At 38.8% G+C, this 20,548-nt stretch overlaps 1 protein-coding gene across 1 annotated transcript in view; it reads left to right on the forward strand.

Annotated features, from left to right (window-relative positions):
- Positions 1-19,649, forward strand: part of LOC148351354 (uncharacterized) — a 30,951-nt gene extending 11,302 nt beyond the window's left edge. The window contains exons 2-5 of the mRNA XM_088355116.1: positions 6,245-6,326; positions 6,407-6,921; positions 12,380-12,433; positions 17,756-19,649. Of these exons, the coding sequence (XP_088211242.1) occupies positions 6,245-6,326; positions 6,407-6,921; positions 12,380-12,433; positions 17,756-17,863 (759 nt within the window). The 3' untranslated portion in view covers positions 17,864-19,649. The remainder of the gene's footprint in view (positions 1-6,244; positions 6,327-6,406; positions 6,922-12,379; positions 12,434-17,755) is intronic.
- The last annotated feature ends 899 nt before the right edge of the window (positions 19,650-20,548 follow it).

The following is a 20,548-nucleotide window of genomic DNA, read 5'->3' on the forward strand; positions in this document are numbered from 1 at the left end:
AAACTTAGGCTATATGTTTTTCTGGTAATAATTGGTCACTTTTTCATGCAGACACACAACATATGAAAAGGAAGCTGGTAAGATATAAAATAAAACAGTTGAGCTCAGCGAGTAATTAAACTGTTATGCACGGTGTAATAAAGTCTTGCACACAAAATAGCTTAGCCTGGCCATAAAGTTCAGAGTCTGCCAGTAGTGAAGCGTTTGGCAATGTTCCCGTATCCTAAATCCTAAATGTCAAAAGACAGCATTTACTATATTTTACGCACTATAAGGCGCACCGGATTATAAGGCGCACTTCAAAGTCTTTTGTGGTATTTTTCCTTTCATACGGCGCACCCGAGACTACATAATGTTTATTTGTATATACTGTATTAGTGCAATGATTAATCAGTCGATAAGTGTCACTGATCAAAATCGCAAAACGGTGAGAGCGCCGTGACCTAATCACGAGACCACCAGCCATGGCACACGAAAAGGCATTCAATTTTATCTCATGATCACACAAATTTTACTCTTTGTGCCACAAACATGAATTTGCATAGTGTATTTTTTTCTACATCCTGATAGTTTTGTCTGAGCTTTCAACCTGTTCGTCAAGAGTGTTGCAGTTTGATATGTATATGTACGTGAAAGAGTTTGTATATTTTGTTAAAATACTTTGTTATCTCCATTCTCTCACATTCGTTGCTGAAGACGTGGAGACTGTTTGACCCCAAGAATGTAAAAGTAGTGTTATAATTAGATGAGCTCTAATACATTTTTGTATGTTATCTGTATACTTTTGGTCTAGTGGTAAAGTGGCAACACTCTCATTGCAACTACCTTGGTTCGAATCCTGTTGCATACATTGTTCTGTGACTTTTGGTCAGTGGCGTTAATCGATTGATCATTCATTGTACAAATACACTAGTATACTGAAAACGGGTCATAACGAGCATCTATAATTACTGTATGCATTTCCAGTCTTATCCCCTGAATTCTGCAGAACATAAGGCACACCTGGCACTTACAAATGTCTGGCCAATTTCGAGTATTTAGGTGCGCTTTATAGTCCGGAAAATACAATACATCTCGGCTAAAACTTGCTTATATATTCCTTGTGACGCTAAGTACCATTTCACAACCTTTCAGCTCCCAGCTAGTGAAATTATGTGTACTTCACAAATAAATTGTCTTTGAGACTCCGTTGTCCATGTTCCTCGTTTATGAAGCCATTCAGAAAGAAAAGGAGGTGCGCGTGCGTGTATGCTAGCGTGCTTTAGTCTAGAAGGGTGTGTTCTGTATGCTAGCGTTTAAGTGTGTGTAAGCATACGCACACACGAGCAACGCAGATGGCAGCTGCTTAGCGAGGCCTCAAAGTGGTAATTACTGATTGTGAGACGCATTACTTAACCGTGAGCGTTGCTTTCTTCAGGGGATCTGCATTGTTGCTACTGGTGTGCACGTCCACGTCTGCTGGGACTTCAGCCATGCCTAAGCTCTTAAAAGAACCATTTGTTTCAGATAAAGATGGCCATGTATGGTTTGGGCCAGTGAAATAGGAGCTATCCAAAGTCCCCACAAGTCCAAGCAATAAGGGATGGCTGTACTTGGATCTCTTGGCTTAAAACTTGATGTATCATACACATCTCAGAATTTTTACGACGCAGTGTTTTTAGCTACAAATCTAAATATCTGGGATGCACAATAAGGTTTTTCCTACCAATAATCATTAAGGTCCTCTATTTCATGATCAGTCAAGTTAACCACTGTTGTTTATGACCAAAGGTTTATTTTACATTACAAAAATTAACTCTTACCTGGTTTTGCTAGTTTTTATGTTTAATTTTGTCCTATTCTTCCTGTTTATTTCTACATTTTAACACAAAGCATTCTCTTTTAAATCATTTTACTAATTTTAACTACTTTTTCCAATTTTGGTAACATTTTTAATGTGTAAATTTACTACTGGATCAGATATTTTTGCTTATTTGAATTCCGCTACTTCATCATGCAAGGTCACTTAAAAAAAAATATATATATAAATGAGGAACATTTTTTACCAATTTGGTAAGAACCATTTTATTTTTATGCCTATTTTACTACATTTTGAAAGTATTTCCAACAATATTGACATTTTACTTTTTTTCCTGATTTACTTTATTTTCAAATGGTTTATTATATTACTTTGAATATTGATTTTGATTTTGCTAATAGTTGCATTTTTTTTTAGTAAACTGTTGCATTTATTATATAAGAATGAGAAAAACACTAGTAAACATGAAAATTGGTTATTATTGCCTGAATATGTCCAAAATGGCACATGGTTGATAACTTATCCCATTTTAAGCATGTTTCTGACCTTAACAGAAAATTATTTGTACACAGTGATCCCTCGTTTATCGCTGGTTCGGTTCCCAAATTAACCCGTAGTGGGCGAAATCCCTAAAGTAGAAATCTTTTACCTTTTAAAAATTATTATATATATCAAACAACAGACCAGGCATGGTCAACAATAGAGAAAGTTTTCCATAGTTGCCTCCTCATTGGTGCTCTGACGACCCATGCGCTTAAGGTATCAGTAAACTGTTATACAGATGCTCCCCAACTTACGAACGAGATGCGTTCCTGAGGATCGTTCGTGAGTTGAATCTAGTCGTAAGTCACACAATTGCTATATTTTGCATGGAATTTGTCTTTGAGGCTTATAAAAATATGTTTAAGGTTCATTCATGTATGTTTAAGGCCGGTATAAGTACGCTTAAGGCTTGTATAAGTAAAAATAAACAAACATACAATAATTAAAATTAACTTACTTTTGGAAGATGGGCTTTAAAAGTTTCCACCTCTGGAACGAGAATATGAGGGTTGCTCTGTTTCTCTCTTTGAGGGTGTGGTGGAAGTTGGCCGAAAAAAGCGATCCATCGATGATTGGACACTGTTTTTTCTTCTCGTCATAAATGATGTGGTAGCACTATATGGCATCATTCATTCGATTTGCAACCTATCTGTCGAAGCATTTTGCTTTTCACCGTCCTTTTTTGGATGGATGCAAGAGATTTTATATTCTAAATGTTAACGTTCATAGCGTAGATACAGTACACTATGATGAATTGAGAAGAGGAAGTGGATTTCTTCTTGGAGGTGGATGATGGGTGACCTCTCCCAGCGCCATCACACACCTGTAGCGGTGAAAAGAAGTACTCCAATAATGTACTGTACTCGGAAAAGGGTGTACACAACAAACAAAATCTAACTTACAGCAATGTCTGAATATTTTTTGACATGCCGAAAAAAAATGATTGTATTTGCCGGAATCAGTAAGTCGTGGAGCCTCTCTATAGTTAAACACTCTGTAATCCATTAAAATAAAAGAATAGAACCCTTTTTTTAGGCCTAAGAGCATTCGTTCAACAAACAAAAGAACTGTGCAGACGCTGCCCTACTTACGAACGAGATAAGTTCCGGACGATCGTTCGTAAGTTGAATTTGTAAGTTGCTTCAGTGCTGTATTTTGTATGTTTAAGGTTTACATAAGTATATTTAAGGCTTGTATACGTAACCTGTATTGTTTTGTACTAAAGATTCAGTACAGTACGTTTACACACGAACCAGGAAGTAGAAGCCGGATTTCTTTTTCGGGGTGGATGCTGGGTGACCTCCTCAGCGCCACGCGGTGGGAAGAAGCACTACAGTACTGTCCTGTAATCAGAAAAAGGTGCACACAATACAAAATCTAAATTACAGCAATGTCTGGATATTTTATTAGACATCCCGAAAATCCAGTTTTACGTAAGTCAAATGGTCACAAGTTGGGGATCGTCTGTATACTGTAAATGTTTGTTTATTTATGACCAATAACAGCACGGCGGCGCAGTGGTTAGCGCTTGTGCGGCACAGTTCATGTCATGGAAACCTGTCGTGGGTTCAAATCCAGCTCCAGACTTCCTGTGCGGAGTTTGTATGTTCTCCCCGTGCTTGCGTGGGTTTCCTCCGGGCACTCCGGTTTCCTCCCACGTTCCAAAAACATGCATTTCAGGTGAATTGGCCGGTCCAAACTGTCCCTAGGTGTGAATGAGCGAAGGAGTTGTCTGTCCCTGTGTGCCCTGCGCCTGGCTTTCAACCAGTTCAGGGTGTCCCATGCCCACTGCCCGGAGATGGCTGGGATGGGCTCCAGCCCCCCCGCGACCCTAATGAGGATAAGCGGTACGGCTAATGAGATGAGATGAACTACTATTGTGAGGACTGTTTAGCCAATCAGAATGCGCCACACAATGTCTCGCTCCATAGCTCGCTTTAATGATAAAAAATATCTGCCATATTTTGCCGGTTTGAAATCATATTTATTTTTTTTAAGCAAAATTAAAAAAAAAAAAGGAAACTTGACGAACATTGTAGCAAACATTTCTGCTACTATTTGATGACCACCAGCCTGTTAAAGGAGTTGTCCGCAATTTTAAAAATAGATTACCGTAAATTCCGGACTATAGAGCGCACCTGATTATAAGCCGCACCCACCACATTTTAAGAGGAAAACCGATTTTGTACGTACACAAGCCGCGCCTGTATATAAGCCGCATGCGCCCACATTGAAAAATGTAACACAAACACAAAATTAACCCAAACCCGACTTTATAAAAGTACCCAGTCCAAAAATCACTGCCGGCAAAATGAACGGAAAATTATACCGGTACTTAAGGTTGGATGCAGACCTGCAGGGTCCGGGTCCCGTTGTAAGTAATCCAAGGAAGAAAGTGTATATTGCCAAAGGTAAGGGTGGGAAAAATATATATCCACTATTGTCCGCCGTGTCCACAAACACTCACCTTTGCCGGTCCCCACTTCCCGTCAGCCCGCATTTGTTACGCCCCTTCTTTTTAATTCGCCCGTGGAAAACATATCAGAATAAGTGTCCAAAATAAATACAAATAAATACATTACAAAAATATACAGTTGCAAATACATATTATACATGGTTACACATATTTACAAAGAAAGACGGTACACCGAGAGAGTTTTCAAAGCTTTAATAATAATAATATAACTTTCATCTTAAACAGTGCCTGTGGCAGCAACACTTTAAATGGGTCTGGTAAAAAAACATACCGTACTTGTAAAAATCACGGTAAACCGTCCTCATCTTCCTCCTTAGAACTGAAGCCATCAAAGTCGTCTTCCTCAGTGTAGGAAAGAAACTTCGTCATACAGACGTCGTCCCAAGCTCCCGCAGCCTCACTCGCCCTGTCATTGTCGCTTGAACTCTCATCCACTCCTGATTCTGTGCCCTCCTCTCCGTCACGCAGCAGACCGGCTTTTCGGAACCCGTTGGTGATGGTGGATTTTTTGATGTGCCTTTGTTTTTGCATTTTGCATGATGAGGGTATGTTTACACTAATTTAATTAATGCACAAGCCAAGAAGTTGCAGTCTTCCTCGGCGCATATAATCCACCGGTCTAAATCTTACCTTTTGTACTCGAGTGCCACTGGCGGCCGTTAGAAAAATTACATAAATTGGCCGCATCACTGAATAAGGCGCAGGGTTGAAAGTTTGAGAAAAAAGTAGCGGCTTATAGTCCGGAATTTACGGTACTCTTGCTGCCATCACCTGGGTTAAAGTCATTAGCACAGCCTCAGACAGATCATTCATAAGTATGTGCATATCTTAGACGTGCTCTAATAAACTCTTCTTTTTCATCTTTTTGGGGGTTTGGGTTGGCATTCGGCATCCCTTTGATTTCATTTTTATTTTATATTATACTTTAATTTATATATATATAATATATATATATATATATAATATATATATATATATATATATATATATATATATATATATATATATATATATTTTTTTTTTTTTTAATATATATATTTTTATTGTTTGTTAATGCAGCCTGATCATCCTGGAAGGGGGAATTACCTCATGTGCGGTCCTTTCTCTTTATTTTCCACATGCTGAGGTTTTTGAGTTTTACCTTGCCCTCATGTAGGTATTAGATCAGAGGAGGGTCCAATAATAGTCTGTATTTTGCAATAGTCTGTGGTCTGTGCAGCCCTTTAAGACTTCTTGTGATTAAGGGCTATGGCTATACAAATAAACATGACTTGACTTTACTTGACATTTGGATTGTTTTTGAAACAGGCTTTTTCATTTACCATTTTCTTGCTACACTAAAAGAAACGGCAACTTTAAGCAGAATAATTTAATTTTTCAAGGATGTATGATTCATTCTTTTTAAGTACTCTTTTTGTTTCCTCTAGTTTGCTTATCATGGCAGTGGAGAGGGTGGAGAGAGCGATGACTCGGAGGGAGAAAACCAGGAGCTTGCACAAATCGATAGAGGTTCGTTCGGCAAGCCAACCAGATATTCTTTGTAGAGTTTCTTTGTGGGTTTTTCATACTCGTCTTACATTTGTCTTCAGAGAGACGGCGAAACTGTGCCCTGACCCCATTGGCTACAAGCCAGCAGCACAACCAGGGTGCCCTCTCTCCGGCCCGTTTACGACGTCTTCGCCTGCTTCTCGACGCCAACCTAGATCGCCATTCTTCAGAAGAAGAGCTGGAGCGAATCAGCTACAACGACAACAGGAAGTGGATGGCGGCACTCCCGCAACGACACGCCGATCACCACAGCAGCGCTTCTAGTGACGAGGAGGTGCGCGACCTGTGCGGCTGCGGATCGCCTGCCACCCCCACCAGGTCTCTTGTGGAGTCTGAAGCTTGCCTGGCTGCCTCGTCCAGTCCGGTCCTCTTCAGCGCCACGCCGCCTTCCAGCAACAAGCCGCCCCCCTTGCGCTTTCAGCTTCAAGTGGTGCAGCCGGTTGCTCGGCCCATCATCCTGACCCACTTTGACCAGTCAGCACCTTATCGAAAGTATCGGCACAGCTACAGGGGAGATATGGGAAGGCCCAGTCTTGATTTAGAGAAAATGCAACAGGTGTGTAGTTTACTTTATTCCTCCTGTCTTACTCACTAATTGTATTATCTGCCTCTAATTTAATAGACTTTATGCTGATACAGCACAGAAGTGGTTTGCAACCTTTTTTTGTATCACGGACCGGGTAATTTCAGACTATATTCTTGTGGCCAGGCCCAATAATATTAATTATAATAATGATTATAACAAGCCCAAATCCACTCAAATCACTAGACTACTTGGGGTCAAGATGACATTAGAAAAGGCATTAGATTTTGTACAATATTGTTTGGGCTTAACTCTTTCCCATAATGCTTAATTACAACATTGTACAATGAGGCACCATAGGTAAAAATAATGTGATGATGAGAAACAATCAAATGCATCTTCCTTTGTCAAGCGCAATCCGAATAGTTTAGTCGTTAAGGTGCAGCGCTCTCACCGCCACAATCTGGGTTGGATTCTCATTGTAGCCAAGGCTGAGCAATATTCTTCCACTGATCAATTATTGCTCAATTACGGTGGTATACTAACGTGAAACCTCGGTATAATGCGCACCCAAACTTCCAGCACCAAAGTTCTTTTATGGGTGAAATAAATAGCATGTATACCCAAGGACCCAGGGCTCTGTACAGGTCCGTGGCCCGGTGGTTGCAGACAACTGCAATACAGTATGTAGGATGCAGAAAATAATTCATATAAGTGGGATGGTAAAAAGTCTATCTACAGTGTAATGAATTTTCAATACAGTACCACTTTTTAGACTCATACTATACTCAACTGTAGTCCAACAACAATGAACCCAGTATCACTTAGTTTTAGAAGTTTAGAAGACACCCAAAATAATACAGAAGACATCTGTGAATTTTGAACTTGAAGAAAAACATCCCAATACGAATTTCCAAATCCGTTTATATCCCTCCCCTGGCCCTTTCTCTATGTTAGTTCTCATGGGTTACACAAGCAGATCCGCCCTCAAGGGTGAGCATATCAAAGAACATCAACATTATCGGCCAGTCATGACAACAATGTAAACAGTGCATAATAGTCAAAATAACAAACAGCGGTCAGGTATAATAGTCAAAATAACAAACTGGCATTCAAAGGAATCAACTTTTCAGGTGTCTGATATTAAAAATAGAATAAACTTACCACATGTTCATACATAACATTTCTATAAAACGATGGCAGATGTTTCTAAATATTTACAGTATACCCTAAATTTTGCTTGTTTTTTGGCTCTAACTTGCATGAAAGTGGTAATAGTGTTTTTTGTGATTTTTCTATTTCTATAAACTTATTTACAGAAATTACATTTAAATAGGCATAAGTCAGACATTGATGCTTTGATCACCGAGTACCTGATGGTAAAATGGTCGTACAAGTGCACAATAATGGTCCAAATAACAAACTAGCATTCTATGGAATCTCCTTTGACGGTGTCCAATACTAAAAACAATATACTTATTACTATTAGTGCAATTCATATTTAGAAATTGACTTGACTTTCCCTGAAACTGAAGTTACAGTAATTGAGTGTGGTTTGTTAATTATAATGTGTTTGTAACCCTTAAAAAAAGTATAGTCTCCCTAAAAAGGTTCCCAAATTCAGTCCATCCATTGACAATCAACACACACGCGAAACCCCAAATCTCCACGCTCCCGTGAAGAATACAAAGTCCTCCCATCCCTTAGACGGTAGGCCGCCACCGTGGTGGTCTGGTTTGAGAGGGATGAAGGAGAAGCGGGCAGGGGCGGCAGATGTCCGTCCTCATTTCTCACAAAGGCTGGCAAGCGAGGGGAAACCACGGAGGGGTGGAGGCAGGCAGGCAGGAGGATTAAATAGACAAAAAAATAAAACCAGCATGTGCTAATAAGTTATGGAGAAGCCTATCCACCAATCATGAGAATAAAGTCCAAATGTTGGGCTGTGTGTGTTTGCAAAGGGAAGAGTGCAGGTTTTTTTGCGGTCCATATGGTTTTGAGAGGCAGATGAAGAAGCTTGTTACTGGTTTTATTGGGGGTTGCGAGGGGGATCTCATGCTGGGTTATGGGTCGATCATCCCGACCGTCTTTGTGTCCCCATGTGCCCAGCCTCATGTCTGTGAATTTCTTGTTTTGCATTGTGTCTGTTTGTGCAAGTGTGTGTGCTCACTCAGTCAAGTGGAATGAGAGGTGCTACAAGGGAGTACAATAGGGGGCCTATAGAGGTAGCTCACAGACACAGCCCCAGTCTCTTGTTAACCCTCTAACTGGAAATTTTCCAGAAACTTTATTACAGTCAAGTTGGGTTGCAACTAATGACTATTTCAATAGTCAACTAGGAATGATTAGTCAAATAAACAGATGATATAATGTGTTTCCTAGATTAAGCATGAAATTGATTTAATTTTATGGTAAATGGTCTGCATTAACATACACTTCTCAAGTCACTGAAGACCTCCCAAAGCGCTTTACAATGTGCTTCGCACTTACCCATTCACATACACACCAATAGCGACGTCGTACAAAAATCTAATAGAAAATGCCCTATCTAAAACCAATTGGGCGCAGTGCTCTGTCAGTATTGACATTAATCCATAAATAAAGCTCTGTCCATTCTTAAGGGATAAGCAAAAAGTGATAAATTAAAGTCAATTAAACGTTTTGTTTATCCCTGTAAACCAAGAGCAGGCTTATTAGCAGCAGTACAACTGTAAAAACAAATATGTGCATTTTATGAAGTACATCGTGTTCAACTACAAAGTCTAACAAAATAATGATTCTCAATAGTTTGAAATCAAACAGTTATTAAAACAAATAGATGTAATTTTTAAGGTTTTAACAAGTGACGTTAGTTCTTTGGACTACATGCATTTAATTTCCAATAGTTGTGTCTGTCACAGTCTGGCATTAACACTTAATTCAATAGCAAAATATATGCCCATCAAATGTACAATGTATGTCATCAAAACTGTTTTGCCTCATATGTTACTCAAATCTTAGTGAGTTGTGAAATGCCTCACTGTGTTGGAACAATAGTTGACAATGGAACTTTTGACTTTCTATGATTTGATTTTTTTCGACATCGACAAATTGTTGCAGGTCTACCGGAACTAGTTTTATTTAGCAATGCATCTGTGACTTTTTCACCATATTTCTATGACTAGACTGATCTTGATAGTTGAAATTGTACAAAATGTTGATTTTCAAGATAAGTAAAAAGGATGGTCCGTTTTATTCCCAGATTTTAGCAGCACTACTAAAGGATTCCTGTTACTCTTCCACCTCGTAGGCCGCCTCCTGGACTGGAGACAATTTTGGTATTGTGTGGTCCCCTCACCTCCTGCTGTTTTTTTGAGTATAAAGGGTTGTGTAGGGATTGGGAGACAGGATATTGCATAAGCTTCATTGACTGTTTAGTTTAGTGAGTCAGCTGGATTTGCCAACTTGATCCGACTGAATCTATGTCGCGACAGATGTTCTTCCTCTAACCAATATTTTCACATAAATTAATGTTTATAAATGATATTCTTGTAAGATAGACCAAAAAATGACCATCAAACAATTTGGTCCTGTAGCAAAACTGACTGAATGTCGTAAAATAATTGTCCGTCCATGTAACATATTCTCTTTTCACTGACAGATTAATTTTTTAATTGTCAGTGTAGTTTTTTTCTCATTTTACTAGAAATAAGTTTTAAAGGGACAGTGTGTATTGTTAAGTGCCTCCTAGTAGGGAAAAATAATTAATTTACCAAAAACTATTGGTTTTAAATAATAAGCAAAAAACATGAACTATCATATAACCTGTATCTTTTATAATACTGTGGTTGAGAAATTTGCATTAATTCACATTAGCCTCAGGGAGCTGACAATTGACCACAATCTTGCTGCTACAGGTACCGAAAAACTTCAAAAAGTCTGGGAAAAAAAATGAAGTAAAATGGTGCGTTTTGGTCACTCCATAGTTCTATTTCAGTTGCACTGCACAACTACATCTAGTCGTCAAATAAACACTGTCCTTCAATAAAAAGTTTTCAAAGTTTTCTGGATAATATATATTATTTGGGGATTTTTACTAAATATGGTTATTGATACAAAACATGAAATTAAACAATCTGTTTCTGTATTTTAATATATATCTTTTTTACTCTGTTTGTAACTTTTTTGTCAATGTTTTCATATGCCAAGAGATGTTTTTCTTATTTTAAGTATTGTTTTTATTTTACTAGGAATAACTGGTAAATATACATTAGCATTAGAAAAATATTACTCAACCTTCTGATTATTGGAACAATTTTACTAAAGTGCAATAAGAACATTTAATTTAGTATATGATGTATATATAAAATAGTATGTTTCCCTTCAAGCATTATTTTCTATAAAAGCAAGTAAAAACTACTTAAAGTGACAGTGTGTTCTATTTGACCACTGGATATCGCTGTAGCCAAGTGCAAAACATGCACAAGGAAGAATATAAACTATGGACTATTTCTGTCAAGGTTAAAACTTGAGATTGTACTAGAATGAAGAAAAGAACACACTCTGAGTTTGAAACTTCGATTTTTCCAGGATCGGCTGAAGGAAGAACACGCTCCTCCTTTTCAGAAGGCTCATTTATTGCAAAACACAAGAAGGAAACTACACATCTGATTGGTTTAGACAGAAATCACATATTTAAATGCAGTGTATAATGTTGGTCGCTAGATGGCGTGCGAGTATGATAAATGAGCAATAGGGATAGCGAAACTTTGTTAAAACAATGCGTCTTTGTGAGAAAAAAACGCAAGCTTTCGAGGGACTTTAAACGTGGGAGTCAAAGCCAAAGCCAACTCTGATTAACCAAGCTAGTAGGCCTTATAGTGGCCGTCAAGTTGTAGCTTTTTAATCAGTCACATTTGTTGGTGCCTGAGAACTTGTTCTCCTGACCTTGAAGGTGTTTGCGAAATTGTAAAACCACACACTTATAGAAATACTTACTTACTTACTTACTATAGAAATATAAAAATATAAAAGAGTATAAAAGTGTAAGAGTATAGAACAATGTATAAAAGGCACATTTTAACCATAATTTCTCTTACAATTTCAAAATGGATTATATTATAGTTTTAGTTAATTTTCTTGTTTAAATCAAGACCGGGTTTTTTTTGTTACGCTTTTTTAACCACAATAAGGTGCCAAATAATACACACTGTTCGTTTTAATATGACTAAAGCAATGGTAAAACACTTAAAATCTTACTCTTAAAAGCTCCTCAAAAATATTTGGAGTGTTTTTTACTGGGAAAACATTTGAAATGAGCAGCGTTTTACCTAAAATTTACCTAAAAACATAATTAAGTTTAAAAAAAAATAAATAATAATTTTATATATATATATATATATATATATATATATTTTTTTTTTTTCAATGTACTTAGGAGATTGAAATACTTTTAGACTGGGTGCAATACAAAAGTGAACTAAGCCACTTTCATCAAGTTTCTCATTCTTCACAGAAAATGCTGCTGAAAAAGAACTGTGGAGGAAAAACACGGACCATTAAGATACGGGTAAGTTTCACAGTTCACATTCTTGTCCTAATGTGGAAAACCGAGTGCACATGTTGTGAATTTTTCAAAGATAAGCTTTTTGTTTGTTTTTCGTTTAAAGCCATACATGTTTGCAAATTTAATGCAAACATGCGGTTTCAGCGATAATAAGGCTGCATGTACGAGTGCCCCCTGTGAACAGTCCAGCCTGTCTTGCCACCAGCACCTTGATTTCAATCCAAGTACATAGTGGGACAGCATCTGCCTTAGTTCAAACAGCTTGTAGTAGCTGCGTATTCGATAGATTCCTTGTGAAAATAGGAATTTAAAAACACATTTGCTGAAAATATACAATCACAAGCGTGGCTTGACTGTCATACCTCGTTCTATATTTATATACATTATAAAGTACACCTGCAGGAAATGACATTGCCTATTACAATAATTTAATGCATTCTTAAACCCCCAAAAATACGTAAGCTGAATATATGTGAAATAACCGTGACGATGTGAGAAAAAGTAGTTACACCTGCATTCTTTTTTTCCTTATGTATTTCCCAGGTAGTGGTTTGCAGACAGATTGGTTTCTGCAAACAATATATATAAAATCAATGTTATTTTTCCTCCTATATTAGGTTTTAGATAGTAGTGCATAAGGAAAGTGATCCGTAGAAGCTGTCGAGTGCTATTTGGCAGCGAGCTAGCCGTTCCAGAAGGATCCACAGTGTGGTGAGAACAGAGACGTCATCGTCACCTTGCGGGGGATAGTGTCAATTTCGAGCTCATTGCAAACTTGTTTATAGGGCGGCATACGCACCAACTGTAACCGCATCTTCTCAAGAGAGATGCGTTGGCAATCTGCGTAAAAATCAATCTCGAGGCTGAACAGGAGAGTGGTGATGGAGATGTGCAGCTGAGGAGGAAGGAGTGGTCGCTTTTGCAGTCCCCCGTGTGTGATTACAAAGGATGAAGTCATTTTCCATTTATAGGACGACCGGCCGGCCAGCCCCTATCTGTTTTAGTGGCGCCGTTACACACAGCTATTGCTCGTGATTCCCTTTTTTCAGTCAGTGATGTCGATTTTCACACATTTGGCCGCGTGAAGTGTTCTGAGGCGGGCTTTATTTCTTCCCACAGTTTCTGCAATTTCAAGTCCTCTTCTTCTGGCCCCCAAATGCGATATCGGATATGAATGTGGTGGGCCCCTAACTCTGAGCATTCATGCTTGGAGCTGTCTTGGCTTAGAGGTTGTTGAGGGGTGAAGCTGTGCTTGCATCTGTGTGTTTGGTGGTGGATGGGGAGGTCCGTTACATGGAAACCAGCGGAGAACGTCAGTGGCTGCTGCTGAGGCCTCTTTGTCCCTGTGGAGGTGTAGAAGGAAGTAGAGATGACGTGATGAGTGTTTCTCAGGCTGCAGCAGCCAAAGCGACGGCGTCCAGTTTCAGGCACCAGCAGGAAATGTTGTGCCGTGTGAGAAAAAAATGTGAGGCAGTAATTATCACTGATGTGTTTTAGTCAAGCTTACTGCACCTTGTTTTCCCAGGTAGTCCCCCATCCAATTCCTACCACGCCCGACCCTACTTAGCGGTTCAGTTTCACTTCCAGCTATCACCGGCTCCGTGTTGAGTTTGCATGTTCTCCCCGTCCCTATGTGGGTTTCCTCAGGGCACTCCGGTTTCCTCGCACATTCTAAAAAACGTGTGTCAGCAATGTACCCTCCAAGTTGTGCGCGTGCGCAATTATACACTGCACAGGCAGTCTCAGCGCACAAGAAAAGCCATTCTTCGCATAAAACCAGGAGTTTTTTTATTTTTATATTTTAAATATTATTATTGTATAATTATTATTATTTTCATTAAGACATTAAAATATAGAGAGACAAGTGTGGTTTAATTTATTAATCGCCTGCACGATGAGGCAACGTGATCCTTCTTACCTTCGTGACTATGTTAATGTTTCAAGTTTCCGTCCTTCTTAGAGAAGCGGCTTTTTAGGTTCAGATCACTAAAAAGAGCTGATTCTTTTGCCAACCAAACTGCTTTTTAGAGTGTTTTCGTTGCTTTCATCCATAGATTACCAATTATTAAGTAACATTATCCCAAAATTGCTTTAAAAAGGAGGGAAACGGGGAAAAAAGAAAACCAGACAAAAATGAGAAAAGAAAAAACTAAAAGAAAAAGAAGAAAAATTAGGGGATATAAAGGTAAAAAAGGAAGGGGAAAAAGTAAAGTTAGGGGAAAATACAAAAGTAACATGAAAGAAAAAAGGAAACTAGAAAAAAATAGGCAAGAGGAAAGAAGTGAAAAGCTAGGGGAAAAGAAAATAAATAAAGAAGGAAAAAGCAGGAAATAGCAAACAATTTTGGGGGCCTCTTTGATCGCTCTTATGTTCCATTCAATTCATTTACAAATTATTACAATTATAAAAATAAGTCAATCCTTTTGCTAAAATTGTACTTCCACTGTAACAGTGTGATTTACTATAGTTTTGTATGGTGCAACCAACTATATAAATCCACAAAATGTTTTAATTATGTAACAAAATATACTTTTAAAAAAGTGGAAGTCTTAGGTTATAGTTGTAAAAACAACGGGCGTGTGGGCTGTGCAACCCTTCTGATATTACAACATCCAATTCATTCAAAAAATGGTACCCGTACAACTCTAATGGGTACGGGATTCAACCAAACAAAGTACCACCCAACTCATTCAAATTTGGAGAACTAATTACCGTATTTTCCGCACTATAAGGCGCACCGGGTTATAGGGCGCACCCTGAAAAAAACGTTTTTGGTCCTATTTTTGACATACATAAGACGCACCGGATTATAAGGCGCTACAATAGGAACGTCGACAAAACAGTCAGATAGTTCACTCAAACTTATTACCACCTTAACATTCCCAAAGCTTGCAAAGACGCAAATACGTGTCGAGAACACGTGCGGATGCGGTGTCCGTACGATGTGACTCAAATGCATCGTTCCATCATTCGGAAGGTTAAAGTCTTGGGATTCAAGAAATGCCACACATTCCTTAGTTTCTATTTTCTTTTTCGCTCGCAACTTTACCGTGCATATGACAATAAACACTTGGAATTGAGTTGAATTTAAAAATAGACACTCCATTCCATCCATTATCTGCACTGCTTATCACAGAAACATCGAGTTCAGTCTTAAACAAGATACAGGGACAATATAAAACCCGGAGTAGCTCACCGAAGTCGTTGTGTTCATAATAATGTGCAGCCGATATCCTCTTATATCCGTGAGTGCAGTAAATCCAGGAGAATAAAATATTTACGAATACAGAATAGAAAAAAGTGCATTCATCTTTTTCGGCCAATTGCAGGCTTTGTTTTGCCGTTTAAGCCAATGCCAGCCTGTAAATAATAAAAAGGATCCGCTTCTTGACCTCCGAATAACTTTAGCCAATAGTGATCGATTCAACTGATGATTGACACATCTTTTTCGGCCAATTGCAGCCTTTGTTTTGCTGTTCAAGCCAATGCCAGCCTGTAAATGATAAAAAGGATCTGCCCCTTGACCTCCGAATAACTTTAGCCAATAGTGATCGATTCAAATGATGATTGACACATTGGTTAGCCAATGAAACGCCTGTAAATAAATCCCAGCATACACCGCATACTACTTGGCGTTCGGGGGAAAATCTAGTCGGCGGCTGCAAGTTAGTTGGAAAACTTAATGTTGATCCATAAATAAGGCGCACTGTATTATAAGGCGCATGGTCAGCTTTTGAAAAAAATAAAGGCTTTTAGGTGCGCCTTATAGTGCGGAAAATACGGTACTGTTGCCAGAAAGCCAGCAGAATGTAATTTGATTTGATGTGAGATTTTGTACATGTTTGATAATCATTAGGTTGCCACACTTGGGATTGATACTCATCATTATTCCAAGCGACACTAAGACTTAGTGTGATTGCGCAGACCCGTGAAAGTACACAGGGAACTTTGCATGTCAGGTTGAATGATTGGTCCAAATTGTCCCTAGGTGTAAATGAGCAAGTAGGTTGTCTGTCTCTGTGTACCCTGCGACTGGCTGGCAACCAGTTCAGGGTGTCCCCTGCCCACTGCCTGAAGATAGCTGGGATGGGCTCTGGCACCCTTGTGACCCAACTGAGGATAAGCGGTGCAAAAAATGGATGGATGGATGGATGGATGGTGTTTTAGGCAGTTTACAATGTGAATGTAGTCTGTCATTTCAACCCTAACCGACCGAACTATGCACTCGTCGAACCTGTCCATCCATCTAACGAAACATCTATCCTTGACTAACCCATCCATTCGACCAGTCCATCTATCACCTGACCTACCCAGTTATCCATCCATGCTTCCATCTGACCGACCCGCCCATCAATTCAACTATTCATCCATCCCCAACCGATTCATCCATCCACCCAACGACGCATCTATCATTGACTGACCCATTCATCCAACTGACTGATTGACCAGTCTATCCATCACCTGACCACCTCAGTCATCCATTGATACATGCTTCCATTCGACCGACCGGCCCATCTTTTGAACCATCCAAATATTCCCAACCGATTCATTCATCCTCTCATTCAACCTGTCCAAACATCCATCCAACAGCACATATATCTTAGACCAATCAGTCGATCATCTCATGTCTGAACCATTCATCCAACCATACGTGCTTTCACCTCTGCCAATACATCCACTCACCCCACAATTTTTAAATAACGGGTTATTTTAACATATCTTCAATATGTGTATGAATATTTGTATCTGTGTCGTGATTACTCTTTGAGATAGAATAGGTTTGGACTTGTTTGGTGTCTGTTTAACAAATATTTGATCTGACTAGACCAAATTACTAAAATTTCTACTACATACTGTATAAACAGGTTTTTCTTTTTTTTACAAGATATGTTTTGGATTTCCAAGGACCACCCTCACCTCCTCATGTTAAATTAAATTGATTGGGTTGGAGTCTTTTATTCTAAATGCCTTCTCCGTCCACCCTTTGACACAATGTCTGCTGGTTCTGGAGAAAGTTTTGCTTTGCTGCCAAATTCAACAGTCATTTCCTGTCATTTCCTGTCTGGAGGAAAACGGCCAGGGCTAATTTTAGACTCTGGGTCCACAGAAGAGTGTAGGTTCCTGCTCAGCCGTTAGCTATTTGTCTGAAAGTAGAAAATAATCTATCATGATACAAGATTCTGCTAAGGTCATTTTGTTTGAATAGTGGACATAATAATCAGTGTTAATCTAAAAGACAAAGTAAGGAACCATTGCACTGCAGAAACGTCATATTCATGCACTGGCAATAAAATATGCTAACATGACTCTTCTTTATTTCCTCAGACTTTGACCAGCAGTCGTCCTCCTCCCAGGTACACGTATGATCCCTCCATTTTCGCCTTCCGATCTTTAAGCACAGCACCCCTATCGGAGGATCCTCCCTGCTCATGAAGAAACTGCCACCTACCGTGAGATGAAGCCCATCCCTCTTCTCAATTAAGTGACTGTTAGAAAACAGACATTTGTCTGCTGGTCCAACTATCGCACACTCAGGTATTCCCACTCTGTAACAATGTCACTTTGATTCTTGACCCATCAGCTTTTGGAGAATGCACCGGCCCAACCGTAAGATTTCTAAGACAATTTCAGGTTTATTTTTTATGCATGGCTTTCCTTTGGGATAGAAAGACAGGAAAACACTTCCGAGAAGTGACGAGTACAAACCGAATTAAACTATGGACTAGATAACTTCCAAGGAATACAATGCATGTAAGACAATCAAATGGTCCAATAAGCCCACTTGGAAAACAACAATTTTAAATACAGTAGTTTCCAATATGCAGGTCATTATGAGCTATAACAACATGTATGAGTGTGGTTACCATATAGTTCAGGGGTTGGGAACCTATGGCTCGCGACCTATGTATGGCTCGCGACCTATATATGGCTCTTTTTATGAGTACATATGGGTCGGAGATGAAATAGAACTTGCGCGATGATTTAATTCACAGTTACATGAGGAAGCAATTGTCACAAATCCGAAGTATAGATGGTGCTGTAATCTCAAAAGATTTGGTCCAATATATATATAGGACACTATTTTTACTACAGTTTACAGGCAAGGTTTCACAACAACAGACCCCTTTTGGCTGTAGATCCCTAAACAATTTTACATAATTTTATATATATATATATATATATATATATATATATATATATATATATATATATATAAAAGCGTCCTATGTTCATTTTATAGACACTATAATGAAAAGTAACACAACAAACTTAAACCTAAAACAAGCTTTTTACCCAGAAGCTCTAGCAAAGTACCTAGAGCAATTTGACTGGGTGAGTGGTATGAATGGGCAGAGCTATACACAGGGTGCGCCCACTCTCCTTTGCCCATCATCTGCATTGAAGGTAAACACGTTGGTATCCTTGTTTGTCTTTGGCAGTATTTCGTGACATGTTTACAAAAGAACTTTGCTCACACCTAGATTTAAAACCAAAATGAGCCTCAATACTAAGTAACTGCGGGAGGGAGATTTTAAGTAGTACAGTTACTGTATATTAATGTAGGACACAGGCTCTGGCGTTATTTTTTTTTTAGATTTTTTTTCAAATCATCAAACGTCACAAAGTGAAACAAATGTGCTGAAGAAATAGTTTTTGTCTGTAGAGCGGGCTTGTTGAGTATTGTCTGTAATTATATGGCTCTCAAGAAAAATAAATATCGAAGTATTTTTGCTTTTATGTCTCTTTGGGTCAAAAAGGTTCCCGACCCCTGATCGAGTTGATCTTTGATGCATTTTTTTCAAAGAATACGACAATGTTGGTCTTGTTTCCTCTTTCCCTGCATGGATTCCACAGTTTTGCAGAAAGAGATGTTGCGTGAGACTCAGAAATTGTTTGCTGCACATTTGGCAAGGATAATTGGTGCTGTGTATTGCATAGCCAACTTGTAGTGTGCCATTTTATTTTTTCAATATTGTACCTCATGAACTTTTAAGTAGAAGAGGACCACCGCTACATGTCTCTTTAATGCCTTGAAATAACATTCCCGTTGTGTTGAAGGAATCCGAGGTAATACTCAGCTCATCACGACTCGATTGATTAGGAGCCAATGTGGCCACTGTAACTCGGATTTCCATGAAATGAATGTAACTTGTGACAGGTTTGTCATCCCTTGTTGCATAAAATGAAATCAATAAATGTCATGTGGCCTCCTGTATAAGAGTGGTTCTTATTTTTGCCATAAGGCAGGGGTGGTAAAACTACAGCCCGCGGGCCACAATGTGGCCTGTCAGGCTTTGTCATCTGGCCTGCCAAACGAAAATGATCAAGATATAATTATAATATATCTAATAATAAAGTAATATGAATGTTTCATGGTGCCACTTGGCCCCCTGTCCCTTTGTGTCTACAACAAAAATACTACTACAGAAATAATAAAAAAAACACTACAAAACAAAATATTGAATTTAGTGCCTAAAAACAAGGACCTCATATTTTGCTTTTATTCTGAAAATAAAAAAAACTATATCAATACTACGAAAATACTACTACTGTGATACTAGAATACAAAAATACTACTACAGAAATATTACTCCAGAAATACTACAAAAATACTACTACAGAAATATTACACCAGAAATACTACAAAAATACTAGTGCGAGGTACAATGCTCTCGAGGCATAATGCACAAAACAGCACGGTCATTTTTTTTGCACAAAGCCTCTTTTGTCTGTCCACGCTGGAAAGAAAGATGTTTACGCTCGAGGGGCTGTCATAATTCGTTAATTTATCGCGTGCGTGTGTTTCGTTACCTGGGTTAAAACACGGATCTTTCCTCCTCTGCGAGACGCGGCACAGACACGCACCCACATACGAAGCAGAGGAGCTGATGTAAATCCTCTATAATAACATGGCGCACAACTGAAAATGTCTAAATTCCAGATAAAAATGCGCATTTTTAAATATAATCATTATTATTTTGCCGTGCGCTCGCGTGCCACTGGTTAACCCCTCCGCTGGCACGTGTGTCAAAGGTTGGCGACCCCTGCTCTAAAGGCAAGGAAAAATAATCCTTGAAAGTGCTTGAAGAGTGCTTTAATTTGGCCATGAAAAAGGTA

The sequence above is a fragment of the Urocampus carinirostris genome, chromosome 15 (genome assembly GCF_059441175.1).
Source record: "Urocampus carinirostris isolate Australia breed hairy pipefish chromosome 15, RoL_Ucar_1.0, whole genome shotgun sequence".
Lineage (NCBI taxonomy): Eukaryota > Metazoa > Chordata > Actinopteri > Syngnathiformes > Syngnathidae > Urocampus > Urocampus carinirostris.